Genomic DNA, 26,387 nt, shown 5'->3' on the forward strand with positions numbered 1-26,387 from the left:
ATTTATATGAAATGAGGCGGCATATCTGCATTAAAATCCAAAATTTATTTAGGTTATATATAAATATTATATGTATATAATTAGTATAATTATTAAACATTATTATGGTTTTATATTATTATTATTAAATAAAGTAATTAGTAGACAAATGGATGGTGATAAAATAATGCATGTGTAATTAAAATATGTATATATTTGTAGTTTTGTAGATTTAATTTGCTTATTAATTAAGTATAAGATATTTATTATTTATTATTAGTTATTAGTTATTATTAAATTAAAAGATATTTAATAATTAAATAATTAGTATAAGATTTTTGGGTAATAATAAATTATGATTTTGCCATGTGTGTGGTAAAAATAAAATACAAGTGTATTACATTTATTTATTTACTTAAAATTTAAGTAAAAGATATTTATTAATTAAAATTATTATATTAAAAGATTTTTTTTGATGAAGTAGTTAGATTAAGACAAATGTAAGGTTGTGATATGGTACAAATGTATTAATTATATTTGTTATTAAAATAGATATTTTATAAATAATAATTAATTAAACATAAAAGAAACAAAATAAAGGAAATAAAGTAAAGTAAGTTAAAATAAAAGAATAAAAGGAACAAAAGAAAGGAAAGAAACAGAATAGAAGAGACGAAACAGGGGAGAAATAGGGGAGAAAGAAGAAAAAGAAGAAAAAATAGGGAAAATAGGGTTTTTGAAGCTTGAAATTTAATTTGGTAAGTCAAATTAGCCATTTTCTCTTAATTCTAATGTTTTAAAAGCTTTAAAACAAAGTTTTGATGGAATTAAGTTGATATTTTATAAGTTCATAGGTTTGCAAGAATAGTTTATGTTGAATAAATTGTTGAATTAGGGATTTAATTGAATGAATTTTAAGTTAGAATTGATAAAGGGATTAAAGTGTAAAAGAAACTATTAAGTTTTGTGTTTTAGGGACTAAATTGAGGGAAATTCGGAATTAGCAAAATATGCTGAAATTTTGATAGTTAAATTTTAGTTTGGGTGAAATTTGAATAGAAATAGAGTGTGAATTGAATTAGGAAAGTAAGTGAATTTAGTTAGGATTAAATTGAGAATTAGGAAGAAATTGAATAGAAATTCAATTATTTATTATAATTAGTGCTATAATTAATATTACAAATTATTATTATTTTCGTAGCTAACAAAGAACCCGAGGCATCGGCGTCAAAAGGAAAGGAGAAAGTTATCGAGGACTAAAACGGGAGAATAACGATTTATATTACTATAATTCAAGTTATTTATTATTAAATGCTAAATTTTAATTTATGTGTCTAGTAAATGAAATGTGAGGTAAGTATTAATATTATTATTATTATTATTATTATTATTATTATTAAAATGAGTGGGAATTAAATAATTGATATGAATTAATATTTGAATTGTTTGTTGATTGAAAATGGGAAGTGAATGTGAATCGAATTGTGACTGATATTAAATTGAATGGAAATGTATTGAGTTGTGAAAATGTATGAATTGTGGATTAATTATTGATTGAAAGGTGGAAAAATGATTGAATTGAAAATGTGAGAAATTGTGATTGAATTGAGGTTATATGTGATTTAAATACCCTATTAACTAGTCGGGCTGAGTCGGATATAGTTGGCATGCCATAGGATTGGAAGAGTTCAGGGATACTTCGACCTCGAGTCGATGAGACACTGGGTGTCACTATATTTCTTCGGATAGATTCGATGAGGTACTGGGTACCAACTTTCTTCGGCTTTGCCAATGAGACACTGGGTGTCAACTATTGCTTCGAACTATCCGATGAGGCACTGGGTGTCATATTGGTGTGTTTGGTTGGATCCGTGTATCCGCCAAAGTCTGAGTTTTGTTAATAGGGTAATTAATGAAATGATAAATCGAACGAGTTGATCGAACGAGCTACTGAAATGAAATGAAAAAGGTTGAATTGTGAATTGAAATGTGATATGAGATTGAGAAATGAACCTAAGGTTCATGATATGTTCAAATTCAGATTTTGGATATATGATATTGATTGATGAATTACTATTGTTGAGATATTAAATTTAAATTTGTATATACGATTTATGCATTATATGTTTATTATTGTTATAATTTGAATTATGGTAATACCACTGAGTATGAAATACTCAGCGTACGGTTGTTTCCGTGCGCAGGTCGATAGAAGTCAAAGGTCCCGGTTCAACATCCAGATCAATCTCGACTTCAGCAAAACTTTGGTGATGTATTTTTCCTTTGGTAAATGTGGCATGTACATAGGATGTGTATAAAGATTATTATGTTTTAATATAAATGGTTAAAAATATTAGTATTATAAATTTAAGATTTACAATGAAAGAAGTTTACCTATTTTGATTTATTTAGTACCTTGTTAAATTTAAATTGATATTATATTGATTGAGTTGATATGAAGTAATTAGAATAGAAAATGTGAATGTGGGATGAATTGGTTGATTTGGTTATATTTGGAAAATATATGGTTTTAATTGCAGGGGGTTCTATGTAAAAATAAGCAGAAATGCTGCCGAAATTTTTCTAAAAAAAAAAGAGAGATGAAGTCAATTGGTAAACAAACATATGAATTTATGATTTTATTTCAATATGTTTGTTAGTTATTTAATAATTTTTGTAAACTGTCTGATATGTCAGGTAATGCCTCATAACCCTGTTCTGGCGACGGTTTGGGGTTAGGGGGTGTTACAAAATATATCTAAAATAGTAGCAAAATTAACAATAAAATTACTAGAGTTATGCAATATCCAAACAATAACAACAAAATAGTAATAATGTAATAGTCAAACGATAACAAAACAATAGCGAAATGGTAGCAAAACAACTTATTCGAGTCGAGCCGAGCCAAGAAAATCCTACTTGAGGCCCGACCCATTTAGAAAACAAGCCTTATTTTTTTTCCAAACTCATTTCTCGATCGTATATTTTTTCTCAAACCCTTTCACTTTTCGAGCGGGCCTTCGGACCTGGACAAATATCTCGGCCATGATCAAGTTTAATGATAAATAGTTAAGTTGAGAAATTTGAGATTAGTTGGGTGTAAGTTTAATTCCTTTGTTGATATTAATTTTATATAGTTTTTTTTTGTTTGTTTTTGTTTTGCTAATAAGGTCTTAATAGTGTTTCCAAAAGTTAGGCTTTCAGACTTTGAGTGCCCAAGTTTGAGTCACATTATACTCAAATAATATGTTTGGGTTCTTTCCCATATTATTTTGGGTTTAAGTCCCACAATGTGTGGGTTATATCTAGATATGTTATAGTTTTCATTTTGTTGTGCTTTGTATTAAGTTTATTCTAATTCTAGTTTATCGAACATATATTATTTATTATTTGCACTAGTAAAACCCTTAATTATATATGTAAAATTTTTGTTTTAACCCACAAATTAGTACCTAAACTATAATATTTTCCCCCCATCTTGATAACTTTTTTTTTTATCATAACTGATATTTAAACTATTTTTTTCCAAGTTGGTACCTCCGATAGTCAAACTTTTAAGTTTATTTGAAAAAAAAAAATTAACCCGCAAATTAGTACTCAAACTATACTATTTTTTCTAGTTGGTTCCTAAACTTTTTTTTTGTCAAAAGTAATACTTGAGTCATTTTTCTGTTACCCATTTTACACCAAAATGTTATATTTATTAAAAATTTTCCATCCAATACGTGATTACCATGTCATGTAAACTTTAAAAAGATATTTTATAAATTCTTTTATTTTACTTTTTTCTTTTAGTTATTTCTTACTCTATTTTTTTCTTTTTTTTTCTTCCTTTATAATGTCTTGCAAAATCAGTAATGCTCAAAATTCACCCTCTCAAGGTTGAGATGCGGTTAAGTTGTTTTCAAACTTCACTTTTTCTTGTTCAACCTAATATGATCAAGAAAGTTTTTTCTTTGATCAAAACAGTGTTTTTAGAATCGGACTAGTCGAGGTATCAATCCAAAGATAGAGGTTGTATCGATTGACCTACGAACTGATATAGATCGATTAAGACAAGTTAAAAAATCGGTTGAGCATGTTTCCTCTATGTTTTTTAAAAAATAATTTTTTATTTTAATGAATTTTTTATTAATTTATTTCATCGAACCACACAAATCAAGAACTAGTAGCCTAACTAGGTCAACCATTGATCTGGTTCTGAAAACCTTGATCAAAACCATAAGCCTTAAATGCTCACACTCATAGAAGAAACCCAAAATAAGATGAAGAAGAAAGAACAAATTAAGGGTCTAACTCCAAAAACACTTTTGGAAGAAAAACTATGCAGAACAAGCTGCTTTTGGCTAAAATTTTTAGCTTTTCAGAAATGCTTTTCGAAAGCACTTTTGAAAAGGAGAAGCTAAAAATTTTAGTTTTTCCTCTCCCAAAAGCACTTTTGGTGCTTAATTACTTTTTCACCCCTCCAATAACATAGTACTTTCTTTCTTTTTTCTTGGTATTTAATTACAAATGTGTTAAAATTATTAATTAAAAATAAAAAAAATTAAAAATACTAATTAAAAATATTTAATGGTTATATTTAAATATTTAAAATATAGTTTATATATTCTAATTAAATTTTATAAATAATTAATATTTATTTCTTAAAAATATTTAAAATTTATATTTCATATATTAAAATATTAACAACAAGTTATAATAATTTTTTTATATTCTTACTAAAATATAATAATATTAACTAATTTAAATATTATTTAAATGCATATTTGTTACTTGATAATAACATGTCTAAAATGTATATTTTATTTCTCAAAAGCACTTTTTGACAGCAATGCTAAACACTCAGGGCACGTTTGGTTCGCTGTAATGGAATAGAGCTGTAATTGAGTAGAGTTGTAATGGAATAAAGCTGTAATAAGTAATTCAATTGTTTAATTGAATGGTATAGAATAGAACTGTAATAGTATTCTTGTGTTTGGTTGAATGGAATGATGTTGTAATAGCAAAAGGAAAAAAACTAAAATGACTAGAATACCCTTAGCAAAATTTTTGTAGGTAGATGATTATTGTTATTGTTATTAAATTTTAATAAGATTATTATTAAAAATAATTTAATAAAATAATATATAATTTAATAAAATTCTTAATATAATTATTATTATATGAATTAAAAATCATAATATATAATACTATAAAAATAGTATATAATCTACTTTAATTTCATATTAATAAAATTTGAAATATTGAACTCATACTCTTCTTCAACATCAAAACCGCACCAATTATAACAATAATCCAAATTGATTTCAAATTTTTTGGCATTTAAACCATTCCCTCTTACTAAACCTGATTTCACCACGAATTCATCAAACTCTTTGTTTCATCTGGGGCAAATTATGGGGCAAATTATAGGTTTAATTTTCGTCCTTTTTCTCTTCAATTTTGAGAAGGAATCTCACATATTTTTTTCTTCAATTTTATTATGAAGAAAATTTAATAAATAAATTTGATGAATTTTATTAGATTTGGAAAATGGTGCTTTAAACAATTAAATGATACACTTTTAGACTCCACAAATAGAGTCAAAAATAGAGTCAAAAGATTGACAAGTGTTCTATAAAGGTATAATAATATATTAACCTAGTAAGATTAAAAAAGAAAAAATGTGAAATTGTTTTTTGGTACAATCTAAATAGAATTGAAGAAGAAATAAAAGGGAAATGTTACATGCTAAATTAACCAAAATGGTAAATATTAAGGGCTGTATCTATGGTTATACAATAATATAGGGATTGTGCTTAAAATTTACACCATAAGTTAATGTGGGAAATGCATAGAGTCAGGCATATTTGAGATAATATCCAAAATCTTGTCCCTATAAAATTGGGTGATGATGTTACTAACCATGCTGGCTTTTAGAGACCCGAGTGCTAATACCTATCAAAATTCACTCAGTCCCATATACATATATATAACACACCCATCTAATCCAATTTTACCTCATATACAAACACTTTTGTCTATCAAGTCTCTACAGTCTCTTTTTTACTTGCGTCCTTTGGATCGCTGCTTCCGAGTTGTTTTCAAACCACTCAAACCTTTTTTTTATTGGCTTCATATCACCATTGCTTAATTGGTAGTCAAATGTTTTAACATTTGTAACAATTACATGAACTATGGTCTCACTTTTCGGGACTAATACGATTTTCCTCTCCACCACCCATTCTGCCCGCATTTCAAATCATCCTTTTCCATCAGAGACTAGAAGCACCAGGAACAATATATTTTAGCAGAACAGGGAATATATCATGGCACGACCAGAAAAAAACAATGGAAAAATTTGAGTTTTAACTCAATTGGTTCATGCAATTACCTTTAAAAATTGATATATTTGTTTCCTGTGTTCAGTCAATGGAGTTTTAGGATCCTCAAAAGTATTCTTGGTTTTGTTATCAACAACTGCTAGGATCTATCTTGCAAATTGATTTGGTTAAAGTATTTCACCCACTGTTTCCCCTACTAACATTGTTGGTAATGACATTCTCCTCCATTCACCTGCATCAAAAAGGTTGGATAAATCTAATTATTTGCCATCTTAGCTTGCTCAACGAAGTTGAACTTTGAAAAAGATCATTTCATCAAAAATTAGCTTATAAAGGAAAGCTAATCTAATTGGGTTTAGGGTATATATGTATCTAACCACACTCAAGTGCAAGAGAGTACAAGAGGTAGACAAATATGGCATTCTAAAAGCTACCTTGTAGTGGATATTTATATAGGAAATTCAAAATGAATGATAAATTCAAGAAACAGTGCTCAATAGAGGGAAACTAGGCCACAAAATTTAAAAATATAAAGAAAATAAGAAGGATATACCTCCTGTAGTGGCTGGAAACTTCCCAATGGTGATTTCCTTGGAGTAGAGTTCTTCATCCTTCAAATTGAAAACCACCTAATTTAGTATGCAAAAAAAAAAAAAAAGATTGAACCTTTTGGCACAGTTGAAGACAAACCAAAATTTGATCTTACCTCAAGGACTCTTGCTTGCATCTGAGACTAGTCCTCATATAACCTTTAGTACTTATTGGACTTAAACTCACCCCTGATATAATCTTAGACCCTCCTGCAACTGTTAACTGCAACTCTTGCAATCTTACCATACATTTCTCCACCTTCAAAATCCCAATAATAATTAAAAAAGCAAAAACCCCATAAGTAAAAAAAAAAACACTTTTTTTCTCATTATTTAATTAGAAAATGAAGTGCCCAAATTTACAATATCGGGGAGGATTCGTTAACATATACGTTAAATACACAGAGATTCATTTTCTAAAATAAGATTTTGTGTTTTTAAACCATAACAAATTTTTTTTCAAGCAAAAGTGTCTATTGTTTTCTTCTTCATTTTCTCATTTGATTTTACCCTTAACGCCGTTTGACTAACAATTTTTTTTCAAGCAAAAGTGTCTATTGTTAACCCCAAAAATTCCTTACAAGCAAAACAAACTAAGAAAGCCATAATTTATTCTGCAAAAAATACTATAAAGCAAAGGGGTAAGAGAGAAATACTGATTGGAGGCTATTAATGGGTTCTTAGCTGAAGTAACGGAGGTTGAAGATGAATGATCAATTTCCAAATTTGAAGCTTTCTTCACCATTTTTTTCTCCTTTCTATTTCTAAAACAGGTAGGAGATGGAGACAAAGACCCAGTGTTGGATGGCTCTCACCAGTGAAGCAGTTGCCACCACAACTCGATTGTTTCCGGTGGGAAGGAGCTAGGATTTAGACTTTCGGGCGAGGTCCAGTGCCAAATTGCTAACGTATTGCTCTTAGTGGAAATGGGAAGAAGAATGAGAAAGAGGAAAGCTTCAGATGTGAGAAACAAAGGGTAATCAGAGGAAATTTTTCACCCACCTATTCGTTGAATAGATATTCCCAACCCAGACCACCGAATTGTAAACGTCACTTTTGCCCTGAATAAACCCGTTTGGAATAGGGCTGTAATAACTCATTACAGCGAACCAAACAATGGAATAGGCATGAGCCACCGAATTGGTGGGGAATGCATTCCTATTCTTCCAACCAAACATGCTGTCAAATTTTAAACTAAACTTTTCAAAAGCACTTCTCAAAAGTACTTTTCCACAACACTGTTCAAAAGCATTGCCAAACTAGCCCTGAGTAAAAATAATTTTTTATCTTTTTTGTCATATGACAATTTTTAATTGGTTATCTTTTTAAATAGACTTAATAGTTTGACCAACGGTTGAACTAACAAAGGTATCAACTTGGGAATAAAAGTAGTTTAGATACCATTTTTTTAGGAAAATGAAGGATGTGTGCCAATACTAAAGAAAAATTAGAGAATTAGATTGCTTTGTCAAATATTAGTGAAACAGATCATTTTTGGAGAGAGAAGGAAAAAACGACTCTTGTAGGGTACATTTTCAATTGACGTGGCAAGAGAGAGCACTTTCACCCTCTCTCTTATAACACCCCATACTCGACCCGATTGTTGGGTCTAAGCTGTAAGATACCACATCTATTTCCAGAGCAACTACGATTCAATTTACCCTTTTATATATGCTATTAACAATATTATCCATTCTCAATATTATTTTCCATCATTGCTGAGTCTTATACAAGCTAACAAAAGCTCTTTTGTTAACTTAAGGTCGAATTAAGACCAAACTGTAAAGTTTATAAAATATTGGGCTGACGTCGCGACGAAACTATCTAACGACTTTTCATCATGACGACAAGGACTCGACATCTCGATGTGACCTTCTGTTTCCAAATGGTGCCTAATCAAAACATTCTTCGAATTCAATATGAATACCAAATCAACTAATTCAACATTCTAATTATTTCCATATGCTAAATTTCATCTTGTTGCATCAATACTACTTATAATAACACATTTAGCATATGATATTTTCATCATTTCATCCATCTAACCATTTTAATTGGTAATTCATCATATGTTCTATTCTAATTCACTACCATTCATATATATTTATAATTCAAGTAACATTGCTATTCAAACTTTCGATTTTACAAATTATAACACAAAATCAACTCAAACCTAGGTACATGCCATATATTAAACCAAAAAGGACTATACATGTAACATCCCTTACTCGGTCTGATCGCCAGACCCAAGCTACAAGATGCTACAATAATTTACAAAACAATTCACATGCATTTCTAACTTTAACATTCAATGCTTCAACAAAATAACTCATAATACATGTTTAGCACAACTTACAAAAAATTCAGAGTCTCAATTGATCTCAATTGAGCTTATAAAAGCTCTTATGTTAGCCCAAGTGCAATTAATGACCAAATTACAAACTTTTAAACAACTAGGGAAAAATCATAAAATAGGGTCACACGTTCATGTATTCAAACTGTGTTTCAAACTAAAGTCGTGTGTACATAAATGTAATTTTTTTGCAAACATTCACACGACCTTATAGCTAGGACGTGTGAGAGACTGAGACCATGCTTAACTAAAACCACCCTGCTCATACAGAGCATACGATTGTGTCGCTTGCCTATGCATGACACACGATTGTGTGTTAGCCCGTGTGTGTAAAAAATATGTCTTTTCAATCGAGTTATCTAACTCAAACTTTTACTTAGCCTTATACATACAACAAGCGATTCATACATGTAACAATCAAAATAGGTCTAATAAGAGGTTTTTAATCTTAAACCAAAAGATCAAACACGTTTTATGGATCAATTTTGAAAAATTCAAATTTGATCAAGAACATGGATGATTTTTCTGAAAAATTATAAAACGGATTAAATGATGAAATTAACATTTAGAATACATGTTATTGGACTAGGAATAAAGATTAGAAGTGGTTTGAGGTGCTGAAAAGGGAGTTTAGTTGAGGAATTTCATATTTCGACTTAGTTGTGCAACATCGGTAAGGTTGTTTAGAGCAATGATTTAGATTTGTGTACTTTATCAAATTCCGTGTTTCTTGCTTCTATTATTAGTTTGTAATGCATACTTTGTCTCTGTTAAAGCTCTACATAAAGAGGAGGAATGTGAAAATCAGAGTTGAAGCTTAAACTTGCTAGTTTGCACACATTTTTGCTTAAAGAGCTAAGTGTGGAGGTGAGTGATATTAAGGGTAATTTGGTAAATTGGCCTAATTATGTATTAAATTAAAGGTTTAATTGGTGTTATTAATAACTTAATTATATATTGGATGGTTGGATTTAAAAAAAATAGGTTTTATTTTATAAAAGAGCAAAATAGCAATTGGTTTGGTAAGTTGTGTATTATGCTTTTAGCATGATTAAATTGTATGCAATAAATTGATATTTAGAGCATGAATTGTTGATATATTGAACACTTGATAAAGGTGTTTTAATTGGTATATGAATATTGGGAAAAGGATATTTTTTTATGCTTAATTTTATTGATGTTAAAATTGCTAAGCAACATGCTTTTACTTACATTTTAACATCCTAAATTAAGTGATTAAATAACAAATTTTATGCCTTGTATGTATGATTATATTAGAAAAATTGCATAGTGGATCCATTGGATATAGTTGGCATGTCATAGGATTTATGAGTACTCACCATTGTTTGTGATATTGTGAGCATATGGCTCTTGGTGGACTGATTTCTTTAGAGTAGATAAGGGAGTGTTGAGCTTGAGTCTCCACTCATTGGGTTATCTGAGGCATTATAAAGGAGCATGTGGCTTCGGCCGGCTCAATTCGGAGGACTGTATTTGATTTGTGGGAGTTTGGAGATCTGTTTATCCAATGTATGATCACACGTTTACTTATTGCCATGGACGTATTATGCCAATATAATTGAATGTTTGTGTTAAAAGATGATTTTACATGCCATGAAAAATTTGATTCTTAATTCTTGAAATAGCATGTGATGTTATGGTGAAATGTTAACATGTTGCGACTGAAAATTTAATACTTAATTGCATTGATTTATGCATGATTGGGTGAAAATTACTTGAAGTTTTTACTATCATTCACTGAGCTTTTTAAGCTCACACCCTCACATTTTGTGTAAAGAATTTTCGAGCGTAAGGAGTCAAGAAGTGAGTGTAAAGGCGATCCAAGAATAAGGCTCGGTAGTGGCTTAAGAAATTTATTTTAGAGACTATTCAGAGGCATTGTGATGTTTTTGGGACTAGTGTTATTTTTCTTGTAATGGACATTGGGCATTAAATTTTTGACTTTAATTTTGATAATTTTATAATTGTTTTAATACATGATTTTATGTCTAATAGATGTTTGATTTATGGTATGTTGATAAGTGTTCATACAATGGTTGATAGCATGGTGTATGAAGTATGTATTTTATACTAACAATGTTTAATTGAAGCTTACCATGAAGTGGATTGCTTGTGACTAAGGTATGTAGCTTGTGTGAATTAGTTGGTGTTTGCTAAGCGTGTAATTGGGTGTTAAATTTTGATTAATTGTTGCATGTTTATTGTAAATAAATTAAATTGGAGATGTGTAGATGTTTATGGTAATTAATTATAGCTATTTCAAGTTTAATGGGTAAGTAAAATATGTAAAATTGGGTAATTAGAACAAATTTTTTACAAAAAAGGTGTAGTGGTTTGCAGACGGACGTGTGGGTTTTTGGGGGTTTGATTTTTAGTTTTTGTAATCTAGTATTCTAATTTGCTTAATTTATAATTTAGTCATAAAACTTGATTAGATTAATTGAAGCCTTTAATGATAGGAAAACTTGGTATTATTTTAGGATTAGACTTGTAAATGTCAATATTTGGTAGAAACACTCTTAATCTTTTTTTAATTTGGAAAATGTACTAAATGTTTATAAAAGTTACTATTTAGCCCCTAATAATAAAACTCGAATTCGACACAGTAAATGTACTCGAATTAAGCTAAAAATTTTAGGGCTTGCATAATTTGACTAAAAGAAGGTTGGTAACTATTTAGAAATAAAATCAGGATAGTTTAACCTTAGGTGGTAAAATGACCAAAATACCATTTGGTTTAAATACTTAAAAAAAGTTTTAAAATGGTCCACAAATTGCTTTTGCATCAATAAATGATAGTTAATTAGTCATAAATGAGGTGTTATAAGGTTGGGGTATGCGTCGGGTGGTCGTTAGTTGGAGAGTCACTTCAGTGACTAATGTAACACTTCGAATTCGAGTCAGTCCGTCCCGGTCAGATTTGGGGTGTCACAGAGTTGATATCAGATATTACGTTGCGTCAAAAGCCAAAAGGTTGACCGAAATCGAGTCGAATACAAAAAAAAATATGAATATTTGGGAGAAGATAGACCAACCGAGATTATGCAGTTATTGTAGGAACTCTGGGCATAGTAAGACAACATGTCCACATTTGGGGGCAACATTGAGGTGAGAACAGAATTAATAGAATTATTTATTTATCGATAAATATACAAAAAACAAACAAAAAAATATATTCATTTTTTGATAATATGTAAATAAGTAAATTATTGATATAGAAATACAATATAAACAAATTTTTTTTCATTTTTTAGGGTAAATTGTAAATAAGTAGATTATTGATGTAAAAACAAAATAGAATACAATGCAATTTTTTTTTCATTTTTTTTGGTAAATTGTGAATAAGTATATTATTGATGTAAAAATTCAATACAATATACAATACAACTTGTTCATTTTTTTTATAAACATACAAAAAAATAAACAAACAATTTTTTAAGAAAATGTGAATAAGTAGATTATGGATGGAAAATTTCAATACAATAAAAATTAAAAGTTAGCAAAATAAATAATTATGTACATGAAACAAATTTAAAATAAAAAAAATCATCCCCGTCATCGGCCTAAATGTGTACCACAACCTGGTGGGTTTCAGTTACGAGGATTTCATTGTGGTTGCGGTTCCAGCTCATCGTTTTCATCTTCATCTTCATCTTCACCTCCGTCTCCATCTCTACCTCCACCTCCACCTACACCTCTATCTTGATCTTCATCTCCAACATTGTCTTCATTTTCATCTTGTCTTTCCATGCTAGACTGTATTTGCATCTTAGGTTCCAATTGTATATCATCGATTGTATTAATAAATGGTTGTAAAGATGACCTACCTTTGAAAAATAGTGATTCTGGGGTGTTTGCAACACTATCGGCAAAAAGTATATGGTGTCAAATAACCTGGTTGTGCATAAATTTTGGAATTGTAGGCGATGGCAGATACATTGGTGTTGTTGATGATAGTGGCGTGTAATATGCTCCTACGGATATAGGTTGTCAAAAAAATATTCCTAGAGAAGGTGTTTATGCATGGTATGATAGTGAATAATGTGGTGCTTGTGTGAAAAAACATGGGATTAGTAAAAGCACCAGAAAAATATGAACCATACTGACTAGGATGTGGTGCACCCATCAGTATAGAATTTGGGGTTGGAGTTGATGATGATGAACTCGACACATGTACTCCCAATCGCGGCCCCACATAGGGTCGCGTTGGCCTTCTATGACAAATTTGTCTACTCATTTCCTCTTTCGGCAACAGATAAGGCTTATCGTGAAGTCTAAACCATGTCATGTAATCCAAAGACGTCGCCAAATCCAATCAGACAATTGGTTCGCACATAGGTATAAAATCATACCTATGTTCCAAGATGTAGATATACTTGGCATGGAATTTAGGCTAATCTTCATCATTTCTCCCGCGAAAGTCAATCTTGTAAAGTTCATCGAGCTCCTAGGGTGAGGGAAAAATATTTTGCACAAATTCAAACTGTCGCATCACTTGATCAGATTCATACTTCTCAACCTTTGCAAAAACTATCAAGTGCACTTTGACATGCCAAATATTGCAATTCGTCAAAAATTAGGCCGAGATGCATTCGTAAAGTCTCGGATCAAAGTATGACGTTCATTCAAACTACAGTATAAAATTATAAAATTTATCATGTACCTAATGTTAAATTTCAAACCGTTACGCAATTATTATATAATTGAATAATTCAAAAACTAACCCCTATTTCTGACTGTTGATCTAATAATAACTGAATATCTTTGAGCTTGTTTGATATACCTACACGACTCGCGTCATTGTTCCACCAATTCAAATAATATGTTATTTCAAATATATAATAATGAAAAAAATAATATGATAATTATATAATTAAATGAATCTTACCTTATTACAAGTGGGAGTTGATAAGGGAAGGTTACCTGGGGACGTAAAAATGGTATGTGATACCATGCTTATGACTGAAGGAGTATACAACCACCGATTTTAATTTTCTATGCTTCAATTCCTCGACAGATACCTTAATACAATGTAGCCAAGACAACTGATCCCAACTAAGTCGCCTGACTTCTTTTAAGTCGATTAGTTGTAGGAGTCACCTTAAATGTACCAAATTAGAGACTTATTTGGCATTAGAAGACCACTGATCAACCTTAGTATGAATGCTCGAGCGAATTGTTGTCTTTCAACTGCACTAGAAGAGTTGTCGAGATGTGAGAAATTGTCTTCTAACCATTTTATTTCTATCCGACTACCACTAAACTTGTCTGACATTTTGCCTAATAGTTGGTGGCAAATTGCGCTCCAATCGCTAATATGCATTACCCCTATAACAACTGACCCATCAACTAGTAAATCAAGTTGTAATGCCACATCATCGAGTGTAATCATACACTCACTACATGGAAGATGGAATGTGTTTGTCTTAGATTCCCATCTTTCCAGCAAAGTACTGATAAGTGCAGGCTCCAATTTAGTCCCGTTGAGCATACGGGACATGTGCAAGAATCCTGTCTCTTTCAAATGTTGTTCAATAACACGTGGTGCCCTCGTACTTAAATTGTGTATATATGTCTCAATAAACCGATCTTCGTTTTGATTATATAAACATAAAAAAAATTAAAAAAAATAATATTAACAACTTAATAATTATATTCATTAAAATAAAAAAATGTAATAATATTTTCTTACCATTTGTAATTGAATATCTAAAATGTGTTTTTGATCCAAATGAATTAAAGGCCTGACATTTTTAAAAAATTAAAATTATGAAAATAAAATAAAGTCAAAGTCAAAGAAATTACAAAATAGAAAATTGAGAGAAGAAGAATTTGAGAGAAATTGAATGAAAATTTGAAAATAAAATACTTGAGAGATTTGAGAGAATAGAATTGAATAAAAAAATTTTGAAAATAGGCAAGGTTTATATAAAAAAAATTACCATTGGAGAAAAACAAGTTATTATTGGTTCCAACAGTTAAAAAATCAACGGTTGTGATTTTCTAACCATTGGAAATCCAACAGTTTACAATAATTTTCTTTTTTAAAAAAATTGGCAAAAGCGCCGCGCGTTTTTGTCTTCTTTCTTCAAAAACAACCTATTTCCCTTATTTTTTTTAAAAAAATTGCCTAAATCTCTAAAATTTCTTTAAAATCGACATATTTACCAAATTTTGTCACCATCTATTAACTAAAAATGTTTAGGTACCAAAATAGAAAAAAAAAGGACATAATTTAGATGTCAATTTATATGTTAAGCCATTTTCTTAAAATAGGGCTTAACAACTTGATTAATTGTTGGACTAACAAAGGTATTAATTTGAAAAAAAAAACAATTTAAATACTATTTATTACAAAAAAAAAAGTAATTTAAGTACTAATAAAAATATATAACTTAAATACCTATTTATAAGTTAAACCTAAAATTTTTTTACAACCCCAGCTAAATAATCTTAAATCTTCCGATTAAAGCACTCGTTCATTTTAAACCACTTGAACCACAACATAGATGTCATAAACATTGAAGGAGATAAATACTCTTATTCTTAACCTTATAATAAAATTAAAATATTTTTACGCATTTTCATAAATTGTTATATATTTAATTTTTCAACTGTCCCATAGATTATGCAATGAAAATTAACATTTTTCAAAAAAATTTGGATCGTTGAATATAATATATTAAACATACTCGATTAGTGGAAAAAGAAACAGCGTCAATATAAAAGATATCATTGATCTTGGCCAATAAGAAGCAAATCGTGGATGCTTCCCGAAGGACTAGAAAAGGCCGAATAGTGTTTGCAAATAAAGATAGGTCCAAGTGTTTGGGTCCAGAACCTTCATTATCCTCTCCCCAACTTTCAAGATCCCTCTACAAACTTCCCTTCTTGCTCTCCTTTCACCTATATATACATATATTCTCCCACCCTTCACCACCTCAAGCCAACACTCATCGGCAAACACATATACACAAAGCTCTCAGTTCTTAACGTCTTCTGCGTTTAATATAAAAATGGCGGCTTCAACTTTGTGTTGCTCATCTTCTCCATTGGTATCAGACAGAGCTAAGCCTTCTTGTTCCATTAAAGCTGTAACGCCATTCTCTGTATCTTTTCCATCCAAGAATCCCTGCATCAGCCGACTCTCTCTTGTAAGGGCACAGGCTGCTGGGGATAATAACAAAGATACGTCAGTGGACGTGCATGTCAACAAAGACAACCAAGGCACAGCTGTTGAGAAGAGGCCTAGAGGGTTGGCTGTCGATGTCTCTCCTTTTGGAAAGTATTTGCATTTTGGGTACGTACCATTCATCATCCATTTTCACACTATCTTAACGTGATTCATTGATGACAGGTTTGTTGGACCCCTTGTCTCCTTTGAGATCAATGCGTCAAATGCTGGACACAATGGACCGGATATTCGAGGATGCCATGATATTGCCGGGCAGCAGGAGCCGAACAGGAGGACAGGTGCGTGCACCGTGGGATATCAAAGACGATGAACAAGAGATCAAAATGCGATTCGACATGCCAGGACTGACGAAAGAGGATGTGAAGGTTTCGGTAGAGGACGATACTCTGGTTATTAAAGGAGAGCACAAAAAGGAAGAAGAGGGGGAAGATGATTCCTGGACAAATAGAAGCTACAGTTCCTATGATACTCGTCTCCAGTTACCCGACAACTCTGAGAAAGATAAGATCAAGGCTGAGCTGAAGAATGGAGTTCTTTTCATCTCCATTCCCAAGTCTAAAGTTGAGCGCAAGGTTGTGGATGTTCAAATTCAGTAAAAAATAATGTTTTAAGTGTTTTTTTTTAATCTTTTATCTCCGTTATGTACTCTTAATATCTTCGTATTTTGCATAAAAATGTAGATATTGTTGTGAATGGTAAGGGGAAATAATATATTTTTCCATTTCCAGCAATCATCATCAACCGAGGGTTGTGTTTGCTGTTGTACTGACTGGAAAGCTTAATTGTTTAGCTGAGTTTATCCCTTGATTGCAAGGGTAAGGCTTGGAAATTAACGGCACATTATCCTAGGGAAATTGATAGAAATGTCAGACGATATCCACGTACCAACAGTCATCTCATCATTGACTATTACCAAAAGCTTCAACCGATCACCTATATTGTATATTTAATAAATACAAAAATTATGTTAAGTATACGTTTATCTATTAACACCTAAATCTAAATATATTTAATCGTTTTTATTATATTTATTTTTAATGATAGAAATTGAAATTTCATTAAAATATTGAAATTATTTGATCAAAATTATAAAAATTAATAAATATCTATATTCAATTAAAAATTAATATTTTCAATAATTTAATTTTTTAGCACTTTGATATTTCAATATAAAATTACTTTAAAAAAGTGTAAAAAATGTAAGGAGATAAATACTTACTTATCATTTAATAGAAAATATATTTAATTATTTTTATTTTATTTTATCTCATTTATAATTATATTATCTTTCATCAATCAATCTAATTATACTTAATATCTAATTATTACTTTTTTCTTCAAAATTCACTTATTAAACTCTTAATTTTTTAATTTATTAAATATAACTTAAAAGAGTTTAGACTAAACTAACAGTTTAGAGTATTCTTTTCTCGAAAATGAATTATGAAATGTTTTTTTTTGTTCCAAAGAAAATTTAATTAATAAAAAAAATTAGTAATTGATGGAAAATAAAGCAAATGCTTTGAGCAATTCTCTCTTTTCAAATATTTACTCTGCTAACTTTGTTTTATAAAGGTTTTGATCTAACGATATGTAAGAGTAATTTTCTATATTAATTTCTAAATTCAATTTAAACATCTTATAAAATATATTCAAGTTTAAATCTTAAATGATTTGAATTGTATAAATTGTTTGAGTTCATCCAAAATAGATTTGTTCAAAAATTGGGCTATTCACTTAAGAAATCTAAAACTTGGGAGGATTTAGGCAATAATACTAGGCCCAAAAAATAAGCTTATTTAAAATATGGATTGAGCTTAGACTTCAACATCTAAGGCCTGATATCGGCCAGACATGACTCGATTTCTATACTTGTAATATATTATATTGTATTATTTTTATATATTATATAATTTATGACACATAAAAAATAATATATAATAATCTATAATATTATAATGTTAACATTCAAAAATATTAAGTTGTTTATATATAAAATCTTAATAAATGGAAAACATGTAAAATTATTAAATATTAAATTTAAATAATATAATTTTTTTAAAAATTAAAAAATAATATGAGCGGGCCTAAAATGGGCTTGAGTTGACCATTTGCAAATATGGGTAGGCTTGGACAAAATTTAAGCCTGTGTTTTGGGTTGGACTGAGATTGGACTAGTATAAACTGTGTTAACACCATGCTCAAACCTTATGTAGCTAAGCTGATAGGGAGTGATTAACTCTCACAAATAAAGCAAATGATATATTGTACCAATTCACAAGATAAGTTTTGTTTGAATAACAACATCACGAAAGTCTTTGTAAGTTGCTCTGCTTTGAGGATGAATGCAAATAATATTTTTCAATCTTCCATCACCAACAAGGTCTTTTTGGTGGTAAAAGTCATTATCCGTCCTTTGCATTTTGTTAAAAAAACTTGCATAATGACTCAATATCATCCTTTTGTATAATCAACTTCCTTGTTATCAAGATAATTCCTAGTTTCATGTGGTAACATTTCATTTTATTTGGCCCATCTAGTTAAACTTCGAGCATTTAATAGTGTTGTAGGAAGTTCAAAAGTTAGTTATATCATTTACATCAAGGATTCTCTTTAATCGATTCGACACATGTTTGTGTGAAGGAATAGATTTAAACATGTAAAGAAACATTCAAGAGGATGGTATAAGATTTCATTAGTTACACACCACTTCCAATCATTATCAAATCCAATCTTGACCATTGCAAGAAAGCTACTTTTCTTGCTACTCTTATTCTCATCAGATTTGTCAACTTTACCACAAGTTAAAAGAGCATATTTGAGTACTTCACCACCTTTTTTATACAATAATCTATTCATCATATTAAATGCTTTGAACTTTGAATCAATGATTTTGAAGTGCATACCTTTGGTAGGGATTGTTTCTAAATTCAAATTATGGTCATCTTCAACCTTATCCTTGAGATAAAAATCTTCAATCATTCTTTTTGAATCATGGTTTACAGTAGATAATGAATCATCGTGCCTTTATTTCGTTATGTTATATTTATCAAATAATTCAAACAAATTATTTAAGGTTTGTCATACACCAAGGTTCATGTTGACATCGTTTTAGGAATAATCTCCTTCTCCTTCACCTATTGTCAATTTTTTTTTAATTTGGAATTTCCATTATTTAAAATTATTATAGAGATTAAATGAGAGTTTGGATAGTAATGAGAAAGAGATATGTCATTTGGAATTGAGTTGATCATATACTTGTATAACGAGTCGCAGACCAAAGCCCATGACGAATGCACACAAAGCACCCCATAGAGGTTAACTGATTAAATGGGGCTCATTTGACCCACTTGAGTCGACCCAAATTGTGGAACACATGGACACTCATCTTGTAGGTGTCTAATCTCAATCATTGATGCAATTCAATGTACTGTTGGATTTGAGGGAGCTTAACTATAAATAAAAGACTTCCCCCTCATTTGTAAAAGACCGCTCGCATGTGTGCACGTTAAAACAAAATTTTTTGGAAAACTATTATTTTGAAGAGTGATTTTAGCTATAAGCGCACAGATCAATTGTAATATTTATAGTGTCCGATAGAACACCGGAGTATTCCAAGAGGTCTAATGCAACAGCTCGTTTTTGAGTCAAATCAAAACAGTGGTTCCAGGACCACAAATATGAAGGTAAAATATTAATTTTATTATTATATTAAAGTTTACAATATGATAGAATTATTAGGTGAAAGTTTCGCAAAGAAATTTTACTATTTGAATGCTTAATTTGATAAAAAAGACTAAATCGCGTAAAGTGCAAAAGTTGTGTTCTATTAGCTAAAGGTAGTCCTTATATGGTAAATAGACCATTAAAGGTGTTAGTGGATGTGCATGGCTTGGCAATTGTGTAATTAATAAAGTTTTTAAAGGTTATAATTGTAATTAGGTAATAGAAGATAAATTAAATTAAATAAACCAAGTTATCATCTTTTTTGTTTCATTCTCAACCGAAACTAACCTAAGAAAAGCCATGGAAGAAGCTTAAGCATTCGATCATCTTTCCTAGCTTGCATGTGAGTATTTTTCATCCTGTTTTTAATGATTTCTATGTTTTTGTGATCGTTGGTTTGTATTCTAGCTAACCCATGCTTTAATTTTTGAATTTGATGGTGATTTTGTGAAATACCATTGATGAATATTCAAGCTTTTTGATGTTGATGATGTAAAATAAATATTTGATGTTAGATTATCATGTTTTATTAAGTGATTTTTGATAAAAATGCTTATTAAGGATTAAATTGTGAAATTTGTAAATTGAGGGGGTTAAAATGTGAAATAAATGAAATTAATGGGCTATGAAGGACCTAGGGAAATTTCAACCTAACATGAGCATGATGAAATTTTGAGTATTTTGTGTTGTTTTGAATTAAGGACTAAATTGTAAAAATGTGAAACTTTGGGGGCAAAAGTGTAAACGTGCCCAAATGTGTGTTTTGGATTAAATTGAATAAAGTAGTGATTGAATAAGCTTAATTTGTTATTATATAGATCAAGAAAAGCGAAATTCGAGCCTAGACGGGGGAAAATTAAAGTTATCGACTAAACGACTCGATTCGCTATTTTAGCATCCCAGGTAAGTTCGTACATGATAAACATTGTTACAATTATGTTTTTAATGCTTTGATATTTCATAAATTGTATATACGAGAATACGGTCATGTTCGACGATAAATCGACTATGTTTAGCACTAGTGTGCGATTCGAGATAGCTTTGGCTATTTATGGCACTTAGTGTGCGATTGGGAATAGCTTCGACTATATATATGGCACTTAGTGTGTGAGACTGAGATAGCTTCAGCTATGTAAAGCATTTAGTGTGCGGGATTATAATAGCTTTGGCTATGCGATGGCATTTAGTGTGCGAAACATTAAGTATTCGATAGTGTTACGAGAATGTATGAGTTCGTTATGAGTTTGTACAGGTATGTACATGTAAGTATGAAGTTCAAATAGAAAAGGTTAAGACTTTGCATATAAGTATACGAATAAGCTTATGGAAGGTTTGATATTATCATGAATTATACATTAATTTTTTTCAAATTGATAATTTGTGTTTTATGAATTGTTGAGTATATTTAGTACGAACTTACTAAGCTTTATAGCTTACCTTGTTTGTTTTTCCTGTGTTTTATAGTGAATTCAAGGCTAGCTCGGATTCGGGAATTGTCAGAGACTACGTCACACTATCGAACCATTTACATGGTACTTTTGAGTTGTGTATATATGGCACGTATAGGCTCGTGTCAATAGGATATATTTTGAGATATGAAATTAGCCATGTGAGTTGGCTTGTAAATGATGTATAAGCTATTTTTGATATGTTTTGTTTTGATTGGTATATATGTAGCCATGCGAAAATGGCTTGATAATGATGTTAGTGTTTGTGTTTATTAGACCATGTAATTAGCTCATTTTGGAAGTATGTTATATGGTATATCTTGTGTGATGAATGGTGACTGAATAGGACAACTTAATTGTTCTATAAATGTGTTTCAAAGGTATTAAATGGTGGTTGTTTTGCATGTATATATGCTGTCCAAATTTGTGCTTAAATGTTGTCCATTGTTTGGTATAAATCAATGTTGTCCGAATGTTTTTACTGTAGTCCAAATATTTGTGAATTGATGATGTATGACTGTTGCAAATCAAAGCTGTTCAAAACATGACATGTTTCATATGATTACCTAGTGTAATGCTTGTTAATAACTTATGTTTCGATGTAGAAATTGCCTTGTAAGTTGTTTTATAAATGATGAAAATTTTCTTTGATCATTAGGTGAGATAAATTATTCGGCTATGGTATTTGGTTCATTTTGATAAGCATGAAATTTTGATATTTGATAACTATTGTAAAGAAGTCATTATAATTTCGTGCATGAATTTTAATAATGACCGTGATAAACTATGTCTTGTTCGGTAATACCTTATAACCTTAATCCGATTACGGATACGGGTTTGGATTGTTACATTGAACCCAAATGAGATGGAAATTGAGTAATAAATAGCGCACACTCTTGAGTCTAAATGGCTAGTAGTACGATTTTATAGTATGAAAAATCATAATAAGAAAGTGTTGCAAGGAAATTAAGGACGCCACTCTAGGGACCAAATTGTAAAAACTAAAAGATTACAAAATTAACCAATAAATGAGTAACGATGGTCGATTGACTTCGATGTGGTTCATCGATTTTCGAGTGAGGGACTTAAATCGATTAAATTACTAAACTAACTCAATTTTATATCTCAATCTCAATTTTACCAAATTACACAATTTAGTCCAATTTATCTCTCGATCTCATCGGGTAATTCGGGACTAATGAATTGGGGTACAATAAAAGTACCTTTCGATCTCACTTGTCTAGATGTTTCATGAAGGGCGTAAAGCTTAAGTTTTTAGGTTCATTCAAATTAATTCAATTTATTACTATTTGGTCATTCATCTAAAAATTTGCTCACCACATCTCCATCAATCAACCATCAACCAACTCCCTTAAAGGTTTAGCTACTCATGTTGAAAATACAACTAACAACCATGGAAATGAAAAGCAAAGGAGCCAGTAAAGTAAAGCTTAAGAAAAATATAAAAGTTGAGATTTTTATGCAAGAAAACTTATAGAACATGAAACAAAAAGCATTCAATAAGAAAATCTAAAGCAATAAACATAAAAAGAACAAGCTTTAATATATTTAAAGTGAAAGAAATTGAAATACATCAAACTAAAACTAGAAATGTCATTACAACTCAAGTATAGGGACTGAAAATACATCAAACTACAAGAACACTAAGAACAAGAAGTGCAATAAAATAAACTCGAAAACTAAGAAAGGAAAAGAGAAAATATAAACCTTAGAAAAAAGCTGTAGAAAAACTAAGAGAAAGCCTAGAGAAACTAAGGTTAAAACTAAGCTAATGAGTGTATATCTCTCCTAAGCCAAAATTGGTTGTTTAGGCTAATGGCTGATGAATTTTTGTTACAAAAAATGCCCCTACAAGCGCCTTGTGTGATAGGTGCATCAGGTGGACAAAAACTACCCTTTTTGTCCAATTTTGTCCCCTCATAATATCGGTGTCATGATACCAAGAAGAGGATATCATGAAAGCCTAGTCAATTTCAAACTTAGGGGGTATTCTAAGAGGGTGGATATTGTAATACCACTAAAGGGTGGTCTTCAATCTTTAAGTCTGTTGGAGGTATCGCGATTCCAAGGTTTGGATATTACGATACCCTTTACTTTGGTGTCATTTTCGCTCGTTTTCAACCTCCAAAATGTCCCTACATCACTTAACCACACATTAGGGCCCCCAACAACACTATTGGCCAAATTGGGTCTGAAAATGACTAAAAACAAGGCATTTACACTTATTAACTTAAAATCTAAAAATTATGAAAAAGACACTACTTTTCTTAAGAATAAGCTCCTTAAGTATATCGAGAAAGCTTAATTTTCCATATCAAATTACGACAGATCAAACTCCCTCAGACTTAACTCTTTTCTTGTTCTCAATAAAACACACTAAACATGCAAAAGAAAAGACGAATTATGGACTAAATTAGGAAATTAAGTCATATAGCGGTAAAACATTGAACACGTACGAGAACTACCTCACATGTAACTTAAGAGTCAATCTAGCTAACTTGTTTATTTCTAATCAGTTAAAATGTCAATAGATATAGAGGCAATGGAAATGAACATATGTACAAGTGTTATCCATCAAAATAAATTATGTGGATCGCTCATAGATATTTAAAAAGAACTAGTCATTTTTGTTCAAAAAAATGCAATATATTCACGAATTACTGTGTTAGTGACTTCGTCGGGTCCCAAAGGTTTTTAGCTTGTAATGTTCTGAGGCTTAGGGAAGTTCGGGATTCAAACAATGGGCACTTAAAATGGGTTCAAGCACTAAGAATAGTTTAGTGCTTGACATTGCTCCCTACTCGTCCCCAATTTATTCACGAGCTCACCTCCTTATTTCTCCTTCCCTCGCCTACCTTATTTCTCCAGAATGTTAGAAGGTATGACGCAAGATTAGTATGTACAAAATTTTTTAATTGTAAACTAAAAGATTTTCATTTTCGAGCTTAATTTTGATTTAGCTCTCTTCTTATTTATTTTGCGTTCTTTCGTTCACCTTTTGTTTTTTTACGTACTAAATCGTGTAGTCTCTTCATTTTCTTTTTCTCACACAAAGCCACCATGATGTCTCTACCTAGCCCTCAATGTCCATGGACTGACGTCCATTACATAGTGCATTTTAAAGAATAAGACAAAGAAGGATTGAGTGCTAGACTCATTTAGGCTCAAGGCTTTGATAGTAAGGCTTACAAGAAAAGGGTACTCGAGGTTAAAAAATAGGGGAATTGGGGGTATATAGCCACATGTAAGCTTTTAGGCTCTAGGCTATTTCAAACAATGCCTAAGGTCTTTTTCGAAACAATCACCTAATACCAATTCTTTCAAGCGTACATCTATTTAAATGAATAATTAACAATGCAAATTATTTATCTACAAGGATTCGTATACTTTATTCATCCTATGGTACACTTTATACATTTTCATTTAGGTTATTGCCTCCACTCTATTATACACATTAACTAATTGAACTAACTAGTCCACAATTAAGAATAACAAATTATCTAGTATCATTCAAAATTTACAAGTTTGGCAATTCAATATACTTATTCAATATGTACAAATAATTACTTGTTGCCTAATTATAGTCAAGCACCATGCAATTACACAAAACAAAACAAAGAACAAAAATATATTTTTGGAAATGTTGAATTTTTTTTGAAAATGGCATAAAAATTAAAAATAAACACACAAAATAACATAAAAAAGTGAAACACAAAAAAACTATGTGCATCCTCCCTCACTTAGACTATACATTGTCCCCAACATGTCCAAACAAAAAAGATCAGTGACCAAATGCGAGAAATAAATACGTACCTTGTCGTTTGTAAAGAAACTCTTCAATTGTTGATTTATCTATGTACCAACACAAATTCTTTTGCATTGCAAACTAGAGTATAAAAGGCCTACTCTAAAAACATTAATGTTATTAGTGTCGAGTGATGGGTAAAGACGAGTACATATAAATTGCCTCCAAATTTTTTATAATGAGAAACATTATTGATTGTTTAAATGAGAGAGGTCCTCCAAATTGCCTCCACTCGCCTCTACCTTCTGTAAGGTAGTTTAGAATCGCGTCTGTGTCTACGTTAGTAAAGCGAGTTAAATTGAGAGACGAAAGATCATCCTCCTCATAACATGGGATGCCATAATATTCACAAATGGCTTCGGGGGGAATATCCATGCTAGCATTCCTAACATACACCTGGTCACATTTAGAAATTTTCAAATTGGAGTAAAACTCTAATACTATGGGTACTACGGCAGGCTGCCCATGAAGCATACAAAAATTGTCTCACCTGTGAAAGAAGACATCATCCCAAATTTAATCGTTAAATGAATAAACTAGATCAAAACCATGTTCAGGGTTGAACGTCCGTCCCTAAATTGTCTGATAGAAGTGTACAACCTCTTTTTGTGCAAATTTAATGCCATTGAAGTCCCGATGACAGACACGAGGCAATTTGTGATCAAGACTGTTATCATTATCTCGGGGGCATTTTTGTACTTCTCTCAATTTTAAACAAACAATAGAAACTAACCAACTAGCCACAAGCAATCAACCAACAAACTAAACTAACGATACTAAAAACTAAATTTTAAAGAAAAATAAAAAAGCTAAAGATAAAAAGTAAAAATAAAGAAAGTAAAAGCAACAAGACCAATTGTAAGAAAATAAAAGCAGAGAAAACTTAAATCGGTTTGATCATCATAGTCAAGTTGATTGATTTG

The 26,387-nt window shown here is 30.6% G+C and overlaps 2 protein-coding genes across 4 annotated transcripts; one reads left to right on the plus strand and one right to left on the minus strand.

Moving 5' to 3' along the window:
- Nucleotides 1-5,694: 5,694 nt before the first annotated feature.
- On the minus strand, nt 5,695-7,953 carry LOC107909517 (probable microtubule-binding protein TANGLED). 3 transcript variants are annotated; one of them, XR_001687268.2, is made up of 5 exons: nt 7,552-7,953; nt 7,012-7,154; nt 6,859-6,916; nt 6,356-6,537; nt 5,695-6,243 (listed from the first exon to the last, which is right to left on the minus strand). XR_001687268.2 is itself a non-coding variant. In XM_041099107.1 (3 exons), the coding sequence occupies exons 1-3, from the start codon at nt 7,140-7,142 to the stop codon at nt 6,502-6,504; spliced, it is 225 nt and encodes a 74-aa protein (XP_040955041.1). In that variant the 5' UTR covers nt 7,143-7,953; the 3' UTR covers nt 5,695-6,501. The 3 variants fall into 3 exon arrangements, 1 of the variants encoding a protein (XP_040955041.1); XR_001687267.2 differs by having other exon boundaries at nt 7,012-7,953; XM_041099107.1 differs by having other exon boundaries at nt 5,695-6,537; nt 7,012-7,953.
- An 8,167-nt stretch (nt 7,954-16,120) lies between these two features.
- On the plus strand, nt 16,121-17,185 carry LOC107909511 (small heat shock protein, chloroplastic). Its single transcript, XM_016837062.2, has 2 exons — nt 16,121-16,550; nt 16,627-17,185. Exons 1-2 carry the CDS (start codon nt 16,286-16,288, stop codon nt 17,058-17,060), a joined length of 699 nt encoding a protein of 232 aa, XP_016692551.2. The 5' UTR covers nt 16,121-16,285; the 3' UTR covers nt 17,061-17,185.
- The last annotated feature ends 9,202 nt before the right edge of the window (nt 17,186-26,387 follow it).

This window comes from Gossypium hirsutum, chromosome D08 (assembly GCF_007990345.1).
Source record: "Gossypium hirsutum isolate 1008001.06 chromosome D08, Gossypium_hirsutum_v2.1, whole genome shotgun sequence".
Taxonomy (NCBI): domain Eukaryota; kingdom Viridiplantae; phylum Streptophyta; class Magnoliopsida; order Malvales; family Malvaceae; genus Gossypium; species Gossypium hirsutum.

Excerpts from the sequence above, each read along its gene's own strand:
- LOC107909517 (XM_041099107.1), bottom strand. The coding sequence starts at position 7,142 with ATGGTAAGATTGCAAGAGTTGCAGTTAACAGTTGCAGGAGGGTCTAAG. Across the intron at positions 6,917-7,011 it reads TGCAAGCAAGAGTCCTTGAG|GATGAAGAACTCTACTCCAA; the intron begins GTAAGATCAAAT and ends TTCAATTTGAAG. Across the intron at positions 6,538-6,858 it reads GTTTCCAGCCACTACAGGAG|GTGAATGGAGGAGAATGTCA; the intron begins GTATATCCTTCT and ends TTTTTGATGCAG.
- LOC107909511 (XM_016837062.2), top strand. The coding sequence starts at position 16,286 with ATGGCGGCTTCAACTTTGTGTTGCTCATCTTCTCCATTGGTATCAGAC. Across the intron at positions 16,551-16,626 it reads TGTCGATGTCTCTCCTTTTG|GTTTGTTGGACCCCTTGTCT; the intron begins GAAAGTATTTGC and ends CATTGATGACAG.